This window comes from Sorex fumeus, unplaced genomic scaffold (genome assembly GCF_029834395.1).
Source record: "Sorex fumeus unplaced genomic scaffold, SorFum_2.1 ptg000032l, whole genome shotgun sequence".
Classification (NCBI taxonomy): domain Eukaryota; kingdom Metazoa; phylum Chordata; class Mammalia; order Eulipotyphla; family Soricidae; genus Sorex; species Sorex fumeus.
The window spans coordinates 13,359,834-13,372,344 of NW_026606089.1; the positions used below are offsets into that span (position 1 = coordinate 13,359,834).

At 50.9% G+C, this 12,511-nt stretch overlaps 1 protein-coding gene across 1 annotated transcript in view; it reads left to right on the forward strand.

The window, feature by feature from the left end:
- The window catches only part of TTC28 (tetratricopeptide repeat domain 28), a 716,021-nt gene that overhangs the window by 632,748 nt on the left and 70,762 nt on the right, over window positions 1-12,511 (forward strand). The window contains exons 10-12 of the mRNA XM_056116601.1: window positions 1,375-1,504; window positions 3,875-4,093; window positions 6,566-6,731. Of these exons, the coding sequence (XP_055972576.1) occupies window positions 1,375-1,504; window positions 3,875-4,093; window positions 6,566-6,731 (515 nt within the window). The remainder of the gene's footprint in view (window positions 1-1,374; window positions 1,505-3,874; window positions 4,094-6,565; window positions 6,732-12,511) is intronic.

Below are 12,511 nucleotides of genomic sequence, written 5' to 3' on the forward strand. Positions count from 1 at the left end.
TGTCAGGCACAAGCCCCGCCCACAGGTGGCTCTCCTGCTCCTCCCTCCTGCTGGGATTTCCAGGGCTGACACTTGCAGGAACCTATTGCCACAACAGCCTGGAAACGCCGGGGAGAAGGTGGCCGGCGATCACAACTGGGGCATCCTGGCCACAGTGGGGCTGTGTCCCCACCACTGTCCCGTGTCCAACCTACAGTGTGACATCCCCAGAAAGCCCACCCCAGTACCGCCCCCCTTCTCTAGCTCAGAGTCTCTCTGTCTCAGGGCCTCCAGCCTCAGCCACCCCCTCCTGCCCTGAGCACCCCATTCTCCTCACTCTCACTCCGGCCTCTCCATGCTCTGAGACATGAGGGTGCTGACCCAGGGTGGGGGGCCAGGCAGGGGGCAAGAGGAACTTTTTGTTCCCTGTTTGGTTCAAAATTGGTGCTGTGGTCACTGAAAGGCTGATTTATTTTTTGTGTTTTGTGTGTGTTTTGTGTGTGTGTGTGTGTGTGTGTGTGTGTGTTTTAAGAAAACGTCTTTTTGTTTTGTTTTGCTTTGCTTTTTGGGTCACACCCAGCATTGCACAGGGGTTACTCCTGGTTTATGCACTCAGGAATTATTCCTGGCGTTGCTCCAGGGACTGTATGGGATGCTGAAAATTGAACCTGAGTTGGCCGTGTGCAAGGCAAACACCCTACTCGCTATGCTATCACTCCAGCCCCAAGAAAACGTTTTAAAAATATTTTACAGCACAGCCTTTATAACCAGTGGTCCTGACCCAGATCTCCTTATCCATCCAGAAATGTTATCAGAGGGGGCACCCTGTATGGCCCTCTGAGCTTGCCAGGAGTAAACTCTGAGCACCACCAGCTGTGGCCCCAAGGAACAGCAAAAAATAATAATAATAATAATTTTTTAAAATTTAATACAAATAGAAATGTCAGCATTTGACTGGGCTTGATCTAATGCTTCTTCAGGGCCTCGGAACCTACCTGGAAATAAAGATTCAGCCTTTCAGATCTTAAGAGCAATTTTTTGTTTTGTTTTGTTTTTTCGTTTTGTTTGGGGTCCACACCTGGTGGTGCTCAGGGCTTACCCCAGGCTCTGCGCTCAGGGATTGCCCCTCACAGTGTTCAGTTCACGGGACCACGTGGGGGGTCGGGGATAGAACCCTGCTCGGCAAGACAAGCCCCCTCCCTGCTGTCCTATCACTCCAGCCCCTTAAGAGCAAATTTCAGGCTTTCCCGGGGATGTAAGCAGAGGTGCTGTGTAGTCGGGGATCACAGGATGTGGATCAGGGGAATGGACGGTGAGGGACGGTGGTTCGGGGGAGTAGGTAGCAGGGGACAGTAGTTTGGGGGACGTGGGTAACACTCTTTGACCTCTTGGCAGCTGTACCGGGCATCAGCCCTGTTTGAAACCATCCGCCACGAGGCGCAGCTAAGCACGGATTACAAACTCTCACTCTTCGACCTGCAGACGTCCTCCTACCAGGCCTTGCAGCGGGTGCTCGTCAGCTTGGGTAAGAGCCTCGGGGCTCAGAGGAGTCCCGAGGGCCCCAAGCACACAGGCTCACCTGAACTCACCCAAAACACCTGCAGCCGCCCCCTACCCAAGAGGGGATTCTGGTGCCTGCATCATCTCGGCACCGGCGTCATCTTCAGGGGGGCCCACGTTAGGGAAGGGACCTCTAGGCACTGTGAGCCGTCCACACGTGTCTCCATGTCCTCAGGGACAGGATTATTGTTTGAGCTGAGGTCCATTCCATACTCCTCTTACTCCTCCTGGCAAAGGATTTAAACCTCAGAACTCGCTAGTGCTTGAAAGCTGTTTCTGGGGCCGGTTAGCTACCCTGGGGTTAAAGCACAAGCCTGGCATGTGGCTGGTCCTGGCATGATGCCGAGCACCTGGTCCCCTGAGCACGCAGGACTCCTGCACTGACGCACTGGCCACTGGCTCTGAGAACTGCCCGGAGAGCCCCTGGGGGCCTCCTGAGCACAGCTTGGAAGACCCGTCCCCTAAAATAAAATGATTTTTCTCTCATTCTCTCACCCTCCCCCACATCAAGTATGGGGATTGAACCCTGGGTCTTGTACCGGCAAAGCCAGTTCTTTATCACAGAGCTACATCCTCAGCCCATTTTTCTTCCTGAATATTCCTCAGTGTTTCCATCCAATTTCTAATCCCTCTTGCTGGGGGACGCCCGTTATCTCGTTTAAAGCTGATGAATAAGAGCATAAAAAATAGAAAGCAACAGACTTTCTAGTGAGGATAAGGTGCAGATGCTATAGCAGCACAATGCAGGGGGCTCTGACGCTTGTCCTAACTCTATGGAAGAGCCGTGCAGAGCCAGACAGAACCCCGAGACGGGCATGGTGGCGGTGGCCTCCAGGGCGCACCAAGGGGCCTCACCAAGGGGGCCCCCGCTCCCAGGGCCTGAGTATCAGCAGCCAGCCGGGATTGATGGGCGCACACACAAATGCCTTCTTTTACTTTATTAAGTTATTAACTGGAACAGCAGGAATGATCTCTGTGCATGCTGGAAAATTAGCCCCAAAGTGCTAGACAGACTTAACACTGTGATGATAATAGATAATAAACTGTCATCCCAGGCAACGAGCACATTTTCCAGAGATACATTTTTCAAGGGGACTCTGGGAGTATTCATCCACAGACAGTGAAGGACGGGCCTCACCTCCGACTTCCAAAGACATTCAGACACGCCAGAGACGTTAGCCTTGATCCCCCATTCTGGGTGGGGGAAAGCAGTCTACAGAAGGGGACAGGTAGAGGCCGGGGAGCACAGAGTAGGTGGGATGCAAGCCGGCCCCACGAAACGGTCACTGGAAAAACTGTCGCTAACGGTGGGAGAAAGCAAACACTCTGCCAGAAGGGCGGGTGGGTCTTGGCCGTGGCACACGGGAAATCCTAGCATGAACAGAATCAACTGTGAATCATGGTGCTGCAGAAAACATTGGCTAGACAGAACTTTAAAAGGCTTGTGGCACGGCTGGGTAGCTGTCTCCGAGGGCTGAGCAGTCGGCTGTGCCTGCAGGAGGCCCAAGTTCCACATCCCCACTGTGTCGCCCTGGGGTGAGCACTGCTTCAGGTGACACAGAACCAGGAGTAGCCCCCAGCCCTGCCGCATTCAGATCCTCTCCCCCCACCACCAGCAGGAGAAGCAGAAACGCCACATGGCAGAGAAAATAGGGCAGAGGCCGGGAAGAAAGAGTGAGGAACATGGAAGGAGGGCAGCTGCTCAGGCCAGAACCCCTTCCCTGGCTCTGGGGCACAGGCCTGCCCACCCCGATGCTCTTCCTCCCTCCAAGAGCCCACCCCACTACACCAGCCCCTGCACGGGCTCGGGGCTCCCTGGGGCTTTCTGGATTTGAAACTATGACCTGGCAAGCGCCCTTAGTGGGGGCAGTAGGAACATATGTTCAGTAGAGGAAAGCATGTTTCAGTGGCCAGGCCACAATGTGGCTTCTGCGTCAGTCTCACCACACCCGTGACCAAACCCCGGGGTCTCACACTGTCCTGCCTCTGAGTCCCCTGAAGAGCCATACAGACACATTCTCCCCTTTCCAGGCAGGGGGCCGGTTGATGACAAGTGCAGGGTCTCGGGTCCTCCACGAGGAGACGCCAGCAGACTGGGGAGCAGCTGGGAATAGGGCGTGGAGCGGGGAGATTGGGCAGGGCTGCTGGACAGGCAGAGGGAGGTCTGGTTGAGGGCTGAGGACTGTGCTATATGTAGCGTGGGACCCAGAAGCATACACCAGGCACCCATCGCGGGAGTCGGAGGCTAGTTGACGTTGGCTGGGGGGCTGGGGGAGGGTCTGAGGCCACAGCACAGTTCCCCACGCACCTCTCAGCCCCTCCCTTCATCTCCCAGGCCATCACGACGAAGCCCTGGCAGTGGCCGAGAGAGGACGGACGAGGGCCTTCGCAGACCTGCTGGTGGAAAGGCAGATGGGGCAGCAGGACTCTGACCCATACTCGCCCGTGACCGTCGATCAGATCCTGGAGGTGGTGAATGGGCAGCGCGGCCTGGTGCTGTACTACTCCCTGGCTGCCGGCTACCTGTACAGCTGGCTGCTGGCCCCGGGAGCAGGTGAGTGCACTCTCGAGGTCACGGACTGGGTGAGACAGGGACGGGAGGTGAAGTGAAGCAGCCAAGGGCATCTCTCTGCAGCCGCACCTCAGCCTTCGTTGAGGCGGTTCCAGGCGGGCCAGAGTGGGAGCTGCCTGGGATGTCTGGAACAGCCTGGATTTCTCCCGCCCTCTAGATATCACTGTTCCCAGCGGGAAGACGTCCTCACTGCTGGCCTCAGTTCACCAGAGGCCCTAATTTTAGGCAGCTGTTGTTCATTAGCCAGTAAGGTGACAGCTGCAAGTCCTGACGAGTTCGTTCCTGCTGGATGTGACTTAACCCCGCCACCCTGCGTCAGGCTAAAGTTAGACTAAAATGATCTGATTGTGGCCACTCCATCACTGTCTATAAATAAGATCTGGAGCCTAATATGTCCATGTTGACGAGGACCCCATCTTTAACTTCAGAAGTTTAAAAAAAAAAGTTTTTTCCCCCTTTGATTAAATCAGCACTAAATGTTCAGGCTGTAACCGTTTCACTAAATACAGAAGCTCTAATTAGCTGTGAAGCCCATATTTTTTTTCCATAATAAAATGCTGATGGCTTTACTGCATTGGAGACACACCAGATCCAATTAGAGGTTATTGACTAGAGAAGTGAATCTTATAATTGGGAGTGTTCAAGAATATCTGTAAGCTCAAACTGCCACTGACAAGGGACAAAATCCTTCTTCTGTTTCTGACCCTTTGATTTCAATAAAGGGATGGCTGCTTTCTGGAATTCTAAGCTCTCACACCTAAACATTCGGGGCCTCGGCCTGATTTTATCTATTTTCCTCCTGTCATCCCGTGCTTTTTTATATGGTCTGCTCCACAGAGAGCAACCTCCACGCATGAAGATGCTGTAAGCCGTGGTGCTCTTGGGGACTCACTGAATTTGCAGCCCCAGCAAAAACGCCTGTGTGTCTTCATTCCCAGGGGGTCCCCGTGCCCAAGAGGAGTCGGAGAATGACGGGGGCCTCACACTGCACCCCACTTGCTGGTTGTTAGGTTGCAAGGGGATGTGATTTGACAGGCGGCAGTTTCAGATCCTCTGTCATAATGAGCCATGTATAATGAGGGCCGTTTGTGGCCCGCACCCTCTCTTAATGAGACTCCGAAGCCATGCACACCTCATTACCATTGGCCAATAGGCCAGAAAGACCCTCTGGCTTGTCTGTCTCCTCCAGCCCTTTTATTTTATTTATTTATTTATTTATTTATTTATTTGGGCTGGAGTGATAGCATGGCAGTAGGGTGTTTGCCTTCTGCGCGACCAGCCTGCCGAGCCAGGTTCGATTCCTCCACGATTCCTCTGCCCCTCTCTGTAGAGCCCGGCAAGCTACCGAGAGTATCTCGCCCGCATGGCAAAGCCTGGCAAGCTACCCATGATGTATTTAATATGCCAAACACAGTAACAACAAAGTCTCCAATGGAGACGTTACTGGGCCCACTCGAGCAAATCAATGAACAATGGAAGGACAGTACTATTTATTTATATTACTCTTCTTTCCTTTCATCTCTCCTGGTCTCTCTTGACAGACCAGGTAGTCGAGCGTTGTGTTTTTTTTGGGGGGGAGGGAGGGGGGAATATTATGGCTCACACCTGGTGAGGTTCAGTGGTTATTCCTGGCTCTGCACTCAGGGATCCCTCCTGGAGGGACTCAAGGAACGTGGGTTGGCCATTGCTAGGCTAACGGCCTACCCATCATACTATTGCTCCTGCAGCCCATAGTTTTATTTATTTAAAAATAAAAATAATAAGAATAATAATGTAAGGGTTTTCAGGATAGTATAGAGTAAGATAGCACAGTGGGTAGGGCACTTGCTTTGCACCCAGCCAACCCAGGTTTGATCCCTGGCATTTCATAGGCTCCTTCCCACCCCCCAAGGCACTGCGAGGGGTAATCCCTGAACAGCCAGGTATGATCCAAAAAACGAACCCAAAAAAGAGTTTCCAATGTTTTCATGTGTCATCTAAAAGTAGAGGCTGGCTTGTGTTTGCCTCGGGGGAAGAAAAGGCCTTGGGGCCTCAGCATTTCCATTCAGTGGGCTGCACTTGGGCCTTGCCTGTGGGTTTTTGGGGAGCAGGTGTCTGGCAGGGGGTCCTTTCCTGAGAGGCCATCTCCCCAGGCCGGGTCTCCTGGCAAACGTGTGTTCTGAGCTTTTGAGCTCTCTGCCAAGCAGCCCAGGCTCTGGGCACAGGCAATTGAGCCTATCATATCACAGAACAAAAACCCCAACAGTCAAAGTGGCCCCATGGGGCTGAGCAAACACGACAAACTCCTGGGACCCTTGGTTCTCAGGGTCCTCTCACCTGGTGCCCACATGCCTCCGCTTGCTGGAGACGCCTTAGATCATCAGCCTTCCTCACCCCTGGGTGTCCCCTCAAGGCCACTTCTCCTTCCCTCAGCCCTGAGTGGGTGTCATGTGGGCTGTGTGCATCTCGTTCCAGGGATCCTGAAGTTTCATGAGTACTACCTGGGCGACAACACAGCGGAAATCTCCGGTGACGTCCAGGCGGGCAGCAGCGCCACCCTTCCATCGACCACCAGCTCAGCCCTGGAACAACTCATCACCAATGTGCGGGAGGCCCTGGGGGTGGAGTCCTACTACTCCAGGCAAGTGGCAGCCGGGCTCTGTTCTCAGCTCGGGGCTCGGGTCTGGTTCCTTCTCTTGCCAGGGTCCGCTTCGTGGGAGGAGTCTTTGGGAACACGCCTTTCCGCGCACCTGCTCTGTTCATACTTCGTCCTACAAACACAAGATGCTTCCTCATGCTCCCCTTTGTCCTCCTGAGTCACTGCCCGGCCGGCAGGAAGAGTTTCTGCCAAGCCACCCATTTCTGAAGGCATGCTTTTAGAATGTTTAGACAGAAGTATGACTTGAACTTGCTTCTTAAAACGCAGTTTTTATCATTGTCATTGTTGAAAAGGGATCAGCTCAGTGTGCTAGCCGAGAGAATAATTGAGCACCAGTGACAAGATCTATGCCTGTATCTGTGCTTTGAGGGGGGCTGGGAAGAGGCAAGTTGGACTCCTAGTATCAAGAAGACAGAAGTGGTTTTTGCAACAGTTGTGAAAGTTACATGCCGACAGACCCAGTTTAGCAAGAGACACTGTTTTACATGTGGATAAGGATTCCTAACTTCAGGAAGAAGTCTAAACCAGGAGGGTGCCATAGAGATGGGATGCCACCAGATTTACTGGGAAGGTAGTTGTGGAGAGTCTCTCTCTCTCCCCAGTAGATGATCAGAGTTGAGAAATCCTGGGGGAGGAGGCAGAGAAACAGTACCAGGGTTAAGATAAGGCCCTTGTGGCTGGAGTGATAGCACAGTGGGTAGGGTGTTTGCTTTGCACGTGGCCAACCCATGTTCGATTCCCAGCATCCCATATGGTCCCCCAAGCACTGTCAGGAGTAATTCCTGAGTGCAGAGCCAGGAGTAACCCCTGACAATCACGGGTGAGACCCAAAAAAGCAATAGTAATAGTAATAAGATAAGGCCCTTGCCTCATGTGCAGCTGACCCTGGCTTGTTGCCCAACGCCGCACATGGCCCCCTAGTCCCCTGAACATCATCAGGCATGGCCGCCAAATAAGAGCAAAGAGAAGGTCTGTGTGTCAGAGTCTGCAGTGCAAGCTGATGTCAGGACCTGGGGCACCTGCTCATGTCTCAACTGATGTCAGCAGCTGTCATGCAGACCCCAAGATGCTGCTGGCCTGTGGAAATGCCCGGCTACCAGGGTGCATTAGGCACTGCCAGCAACTGGGTTGGTATTTAGGGGGATGGAGTTCTCAGATGGAAACAAACCATTGAAGAAGGGAAGGTGAAACCCGGCTTTGGGGCACAGTCATCCCCTCCAGCGCCCACATCTGATGGAAACCCTGAAGTCAGCCTTCCTAATAGCCTGAGCCAGAATCGGTGTAGGGATTCCAAGAGCCGAGACCACACCCAGACACCAGGCCAGCACTGGTTCTGGTTGCAGTGATTGAAATTAATGACAGAGGGCCCTCCAGACAGGGGCAGGTACCGTCCCTCTGCCTAACCCCAGGAACCCCAATTCCTGTCATCTTCTAGAACTCAGCGAAAAGCTCCAGGTACAGGTGGCAGTGGCGGGAAACACCAGCCTCACGGGGCAGGGGTGGAGTCAGCCCTTCTCCTTCCTCCCACCCTGATGGGACTCTGAGATGACACATGTGGCCACTGTCTACTTAAGTTCCCACACAGCCATGATCCAGAGATGCACAAACAAATCTCGGACCCGAGCAACTTGCTGCAGCAATCTCTCCATACCCTAATTATTAAAATTTTAGAATCCCTAGAGCGCTGGCCACTCTTCCTGTTGCTCTTGCGACTGTGTGACGTTACATTGCATCCATAACAAGCAATACAAAACACATTGTCTGGCATTGCCTTTTCAGCAGGTATGAGCGGTGGTGGGGTCTGGTCTCAAACTGTCAAAGGTAACCAAAGAAGAGAAAGAGAGTACTGTGCAAATTCTCTGCCACACAGGCAGGGGTTGGTGTGGAATGGGAGGGGGGTGGGAATGAATACTGTCCTTCTCCTGTCTGAATATTTTGCGGGGAGGTGGGCTGGAGTAGCTCCCAAGCAAGACTCAGGAGACTTGGGGGCCCTTTCCGGTGGTACTTAGCCAACTGGACCCCACAAATCAATGCGAGGGCCCCAAGGATGCAGTGCTGTTTGAGCCCCGGGTGCCAGTGCTCAGGGGCCTCCAGGGATGCACCCAGCAGTGCCCAGGGAGACCATGTGGTGCCAGGAGTGGAAGTCGGCTCAGCCGCCTTCAAAGCTGTGCCTTCACCCCTGGGAAAGGGGTCCCAGCCCCCCTCGTGAATTCCTCCTGTCACAGTGTGACTGAGGAGAGGCCCAAGTTTAGTCCCCGACGATCAGGTCCTGCTCAGGCCGAGCCCATTGATTCCATCTCTCTCTGCTGGACATGTAAGACCCTGCACCCCAAGAAATGGAGGGTTCGGGCTTTGGGGAGCGCCTTCGTTCAGTCCCCCTGCTACTGGGCTATGCCAGTCTCCTTTCCCTGCAGACCGTCCATCCCCCTCTCCCTATGGACAGCTGGCCACAGGGAGGAAATGCGGTGCTAAGAAGCAGTTTCCAAAAATGGGTTTGAAAGGAAAGAGCTGCTTTTATTAAGTGTTTAATAAGAACTGCCTGTCCCTGCCTCCCAGATCAAAAGAGGCGTTGATTGAAACCACCTCGGAGAGCAGGGGCCTCCCATAAGGGGGCCATTAGCAGTCTCAGACATGTCTTCTGTTGGCAATTCTGACAGTCTGCAGAGTCCCCCTGCTGCCTGGGCACCTGAGACCAAGCCGTGGCACTTTGGGAACCAGTGAGGCTGTCTTCAATAGCAGGCCAAGTCTGGAAGTGGTTTTAGATACATTGTTGTTGTAGATTGCCCATATAATAGGGCAAATGTCTGTCATAAATGAATATTAAGTATTAATCAATCACAGCTGTTTGAGGCTTATTTTCTTTGGGGGATTTTCTATATTACTAAATGTTTTTACAGTGAAAGTTGTATTTTATCATCAAATGCGTTTTCTTTTCTCAAAAAATGTGATTTGTTTAGATCACCCCAATTCATAAATGCTGACGTATCAGTTGGTTCAAGACTCTCTGGAATGGGGCTGGAGCAATAGCACAGCGGGTAGGACGTTTGCCTTGCACACGGCGGACCTGGGTTCGATTTCCAGCATCCTATATGGTCCCCCGAGCACCGCCAGGAATAATTCCTGAGTGTAGAGCCAGGAGTAACCCCTGAGCATCGCTGGGTGTGACCCAAAAAGCAAAAAAAAAAAAAAACTGTCTGGGAGTGAGTGGGCTGGACTGGGCAAAGAAAGCAGAGCAGAAGGGAATGCACCGCCAAGACAATAGAAGAGGATATTGCAGGCTGGAGGCAGCTCCGAACTAGGGCCACAAGCTGCAAGAACCTGTTCCTGAAACCATGGGTCAGAGGATCAGTGGGAGTTGGCTTCCTGAGTGGTGGCCACTAGCGCACTGCTAGTTAATCTCCCTCACCATATCCCATAAGAACCCCAAATCAGCCCCTTATATGGAGGATAGGGCAGCCTGACCACCCCAAACACATTAGGCCAATAGTCCATTAAGCCCCTGCTCCAATTAACATTACACCTAAACCACAAAAGCAATGATGAGTACAAGATTCCAAACTGCGAAGGTCACAATAGTCAAGCAATATAGAAACTCACCAGGTTTAGTGGGTGAAGACTCTAGCCCAGGTGACCCAGCCAGTAATAATGAGTTATAAAACCTCTCAGATGAGGAATTTGGAATGGAGTGTTAAGGATGCATAACGGAGCTCAAAGAAACAATGGAATGAATGCACTGTCAATGAAATACAAGAGGATATGAGGGGGGCTGGAGTGATAGCACAGCGGGTGGGGCGTTTGCCTTGCAAGCGACCGAGCCGGGTTCGATTCCCAGCATCCCATATGGTCCCCCGAGCACCGCCAGAGGTAATTCCTGAGTGCAGAGCCAGGAGTAACCCCTGTGCATCGCCGGGTGTGACCCAAAAACAAAAAATAAAAAGGATATGGAGGCATAAATGAGGAAAATACAAAGTAAAATACAAACAGAAATAACAGACCTGAAAAGTCTGGTAGGTGAAATGAAAAATTCACTGAAAGGTCTCAGCAGCCGAGGAACAGCTGCTGAGGACAGAATCAGTGAGCGCCAAGATGAGGTGCAGAGAATCTCCAGATAACAGCAGAAGATGGAAAAACATCTCCACATAAACAAACAGATGGCAAGAGAACATTTGGATGAATTTAAGAGCAATATGAAAATCAGTGGGGTACAAAAGGGACAGGAAGAAAACCCCAAGGAAGAAGCAACTGTCAAAGTCATCATTGCTGAAAAATTCCCAGAGCTGAGGAGTGCATGCATCCAGATCCAGGAGGCCCAAAGGATGCCAGCTAAAATAATCCAAAGCCAAACACTCCAAAAACCCATCCTAATCAGATTGATGAACAGCATAGATAGAGACATAATACTGGAAGAAGCAAGATCAAAAAAGTAAACTGCTTATAAAGGAGCATCCTTAAGATTTACAGCAGACTTATCTGATGAAACCCTCCGGGCCCAAAGACAGTGGTGGGATATAGTGAAAAAACTCAAAGAAATGAACACCTCACCAAGAATACTTTATCCAGCTAGATTCTCATACTTGAAGGAACAATACACAGCTTCACAAACAACTCAGGAACTTCATAGACTCAAAACTATGGTTACAGGAAAAACTAAATGAGCTAATTTAAGACAAGCTCCTCAAACACACCAAAATCCTGCAGAAAGATGGGACAAAATCCCATAACAATAATCTTCTGGATGTCAGTGGACTAAATGCACCAATTAAGAGACACAGAGTGTCAGGATGGATCAGAAAATTAAACTCAGCCCTCTGATGCCTTCAAGAAACACATTTGAATAGTCAGAGTAAACAGACACTCACAGTCAAAGACTGGGAAATCATTCTACAAGCAAATAACTCCCTCAAAAATTTTGGAGTGGCCATACTAGTATCAGACCACATAGACCTCTGACCGAAGAAGGTTACAGTGAAGGTCATTTCTTAATGATTAAGGGATCTGTACACCAGGAAGAACTTATACATATATATGTACCTAAAGAGGTACCAGCAAAATACTTAAAATGACTGGTCATAGACTTGAAAAAAGTCATCAGTAGCAACACAATAATAGTTGGAGATTTCAACACATTTTTGTCACCTCTCAATAGATCAGCCAGACCAAAGCTCAGCAAGCACATATTATATTTGAGGGAAGAAATGGAAGAGAGAGGGTTAGTAGATATATGTAGGACATTTCATCCCCTAGAAACTGATGCACATTCTTCTCCAGTGCACGTGAGACATTCTCCAAGATAGACCACATGCTGGGTCACAAAACATAACTCCATAAAATTAAGAGAATAGAAATTGCACCAACTATCTTTTCATACCACGATGCACTGAAAAGAGAAGTGAATCAGACCCAGAAGTGGAGAATCAAATCAGAACCCTGAAAATTAAACAGCTCACTGCCGAAACAATGGAATGAATGCACTGTCAATGAAATACAAGAGGATATGAGGGGTGCTGGAGTGATAGCACAGCAGGTGGGGCATTTGCCAGGGGTCACTCCTGGCTCATGCACAAGGATGGTTTAACACCCAGTGGCTTAGAGAAGAGATCAAGGAGGAAATCAAGATTCCTGGAAACAAGCTAGAATGAAGTTATGAGCTACCAGAACTTGTGGGACACAGCAAAAGTCGTGTTAAGAGGAAAGTTTGTAGCTGTGCAAGCATTCATCAGGAAGAAAGAGCCCACATAAATAATTTAACCTCCCAGCTTAAG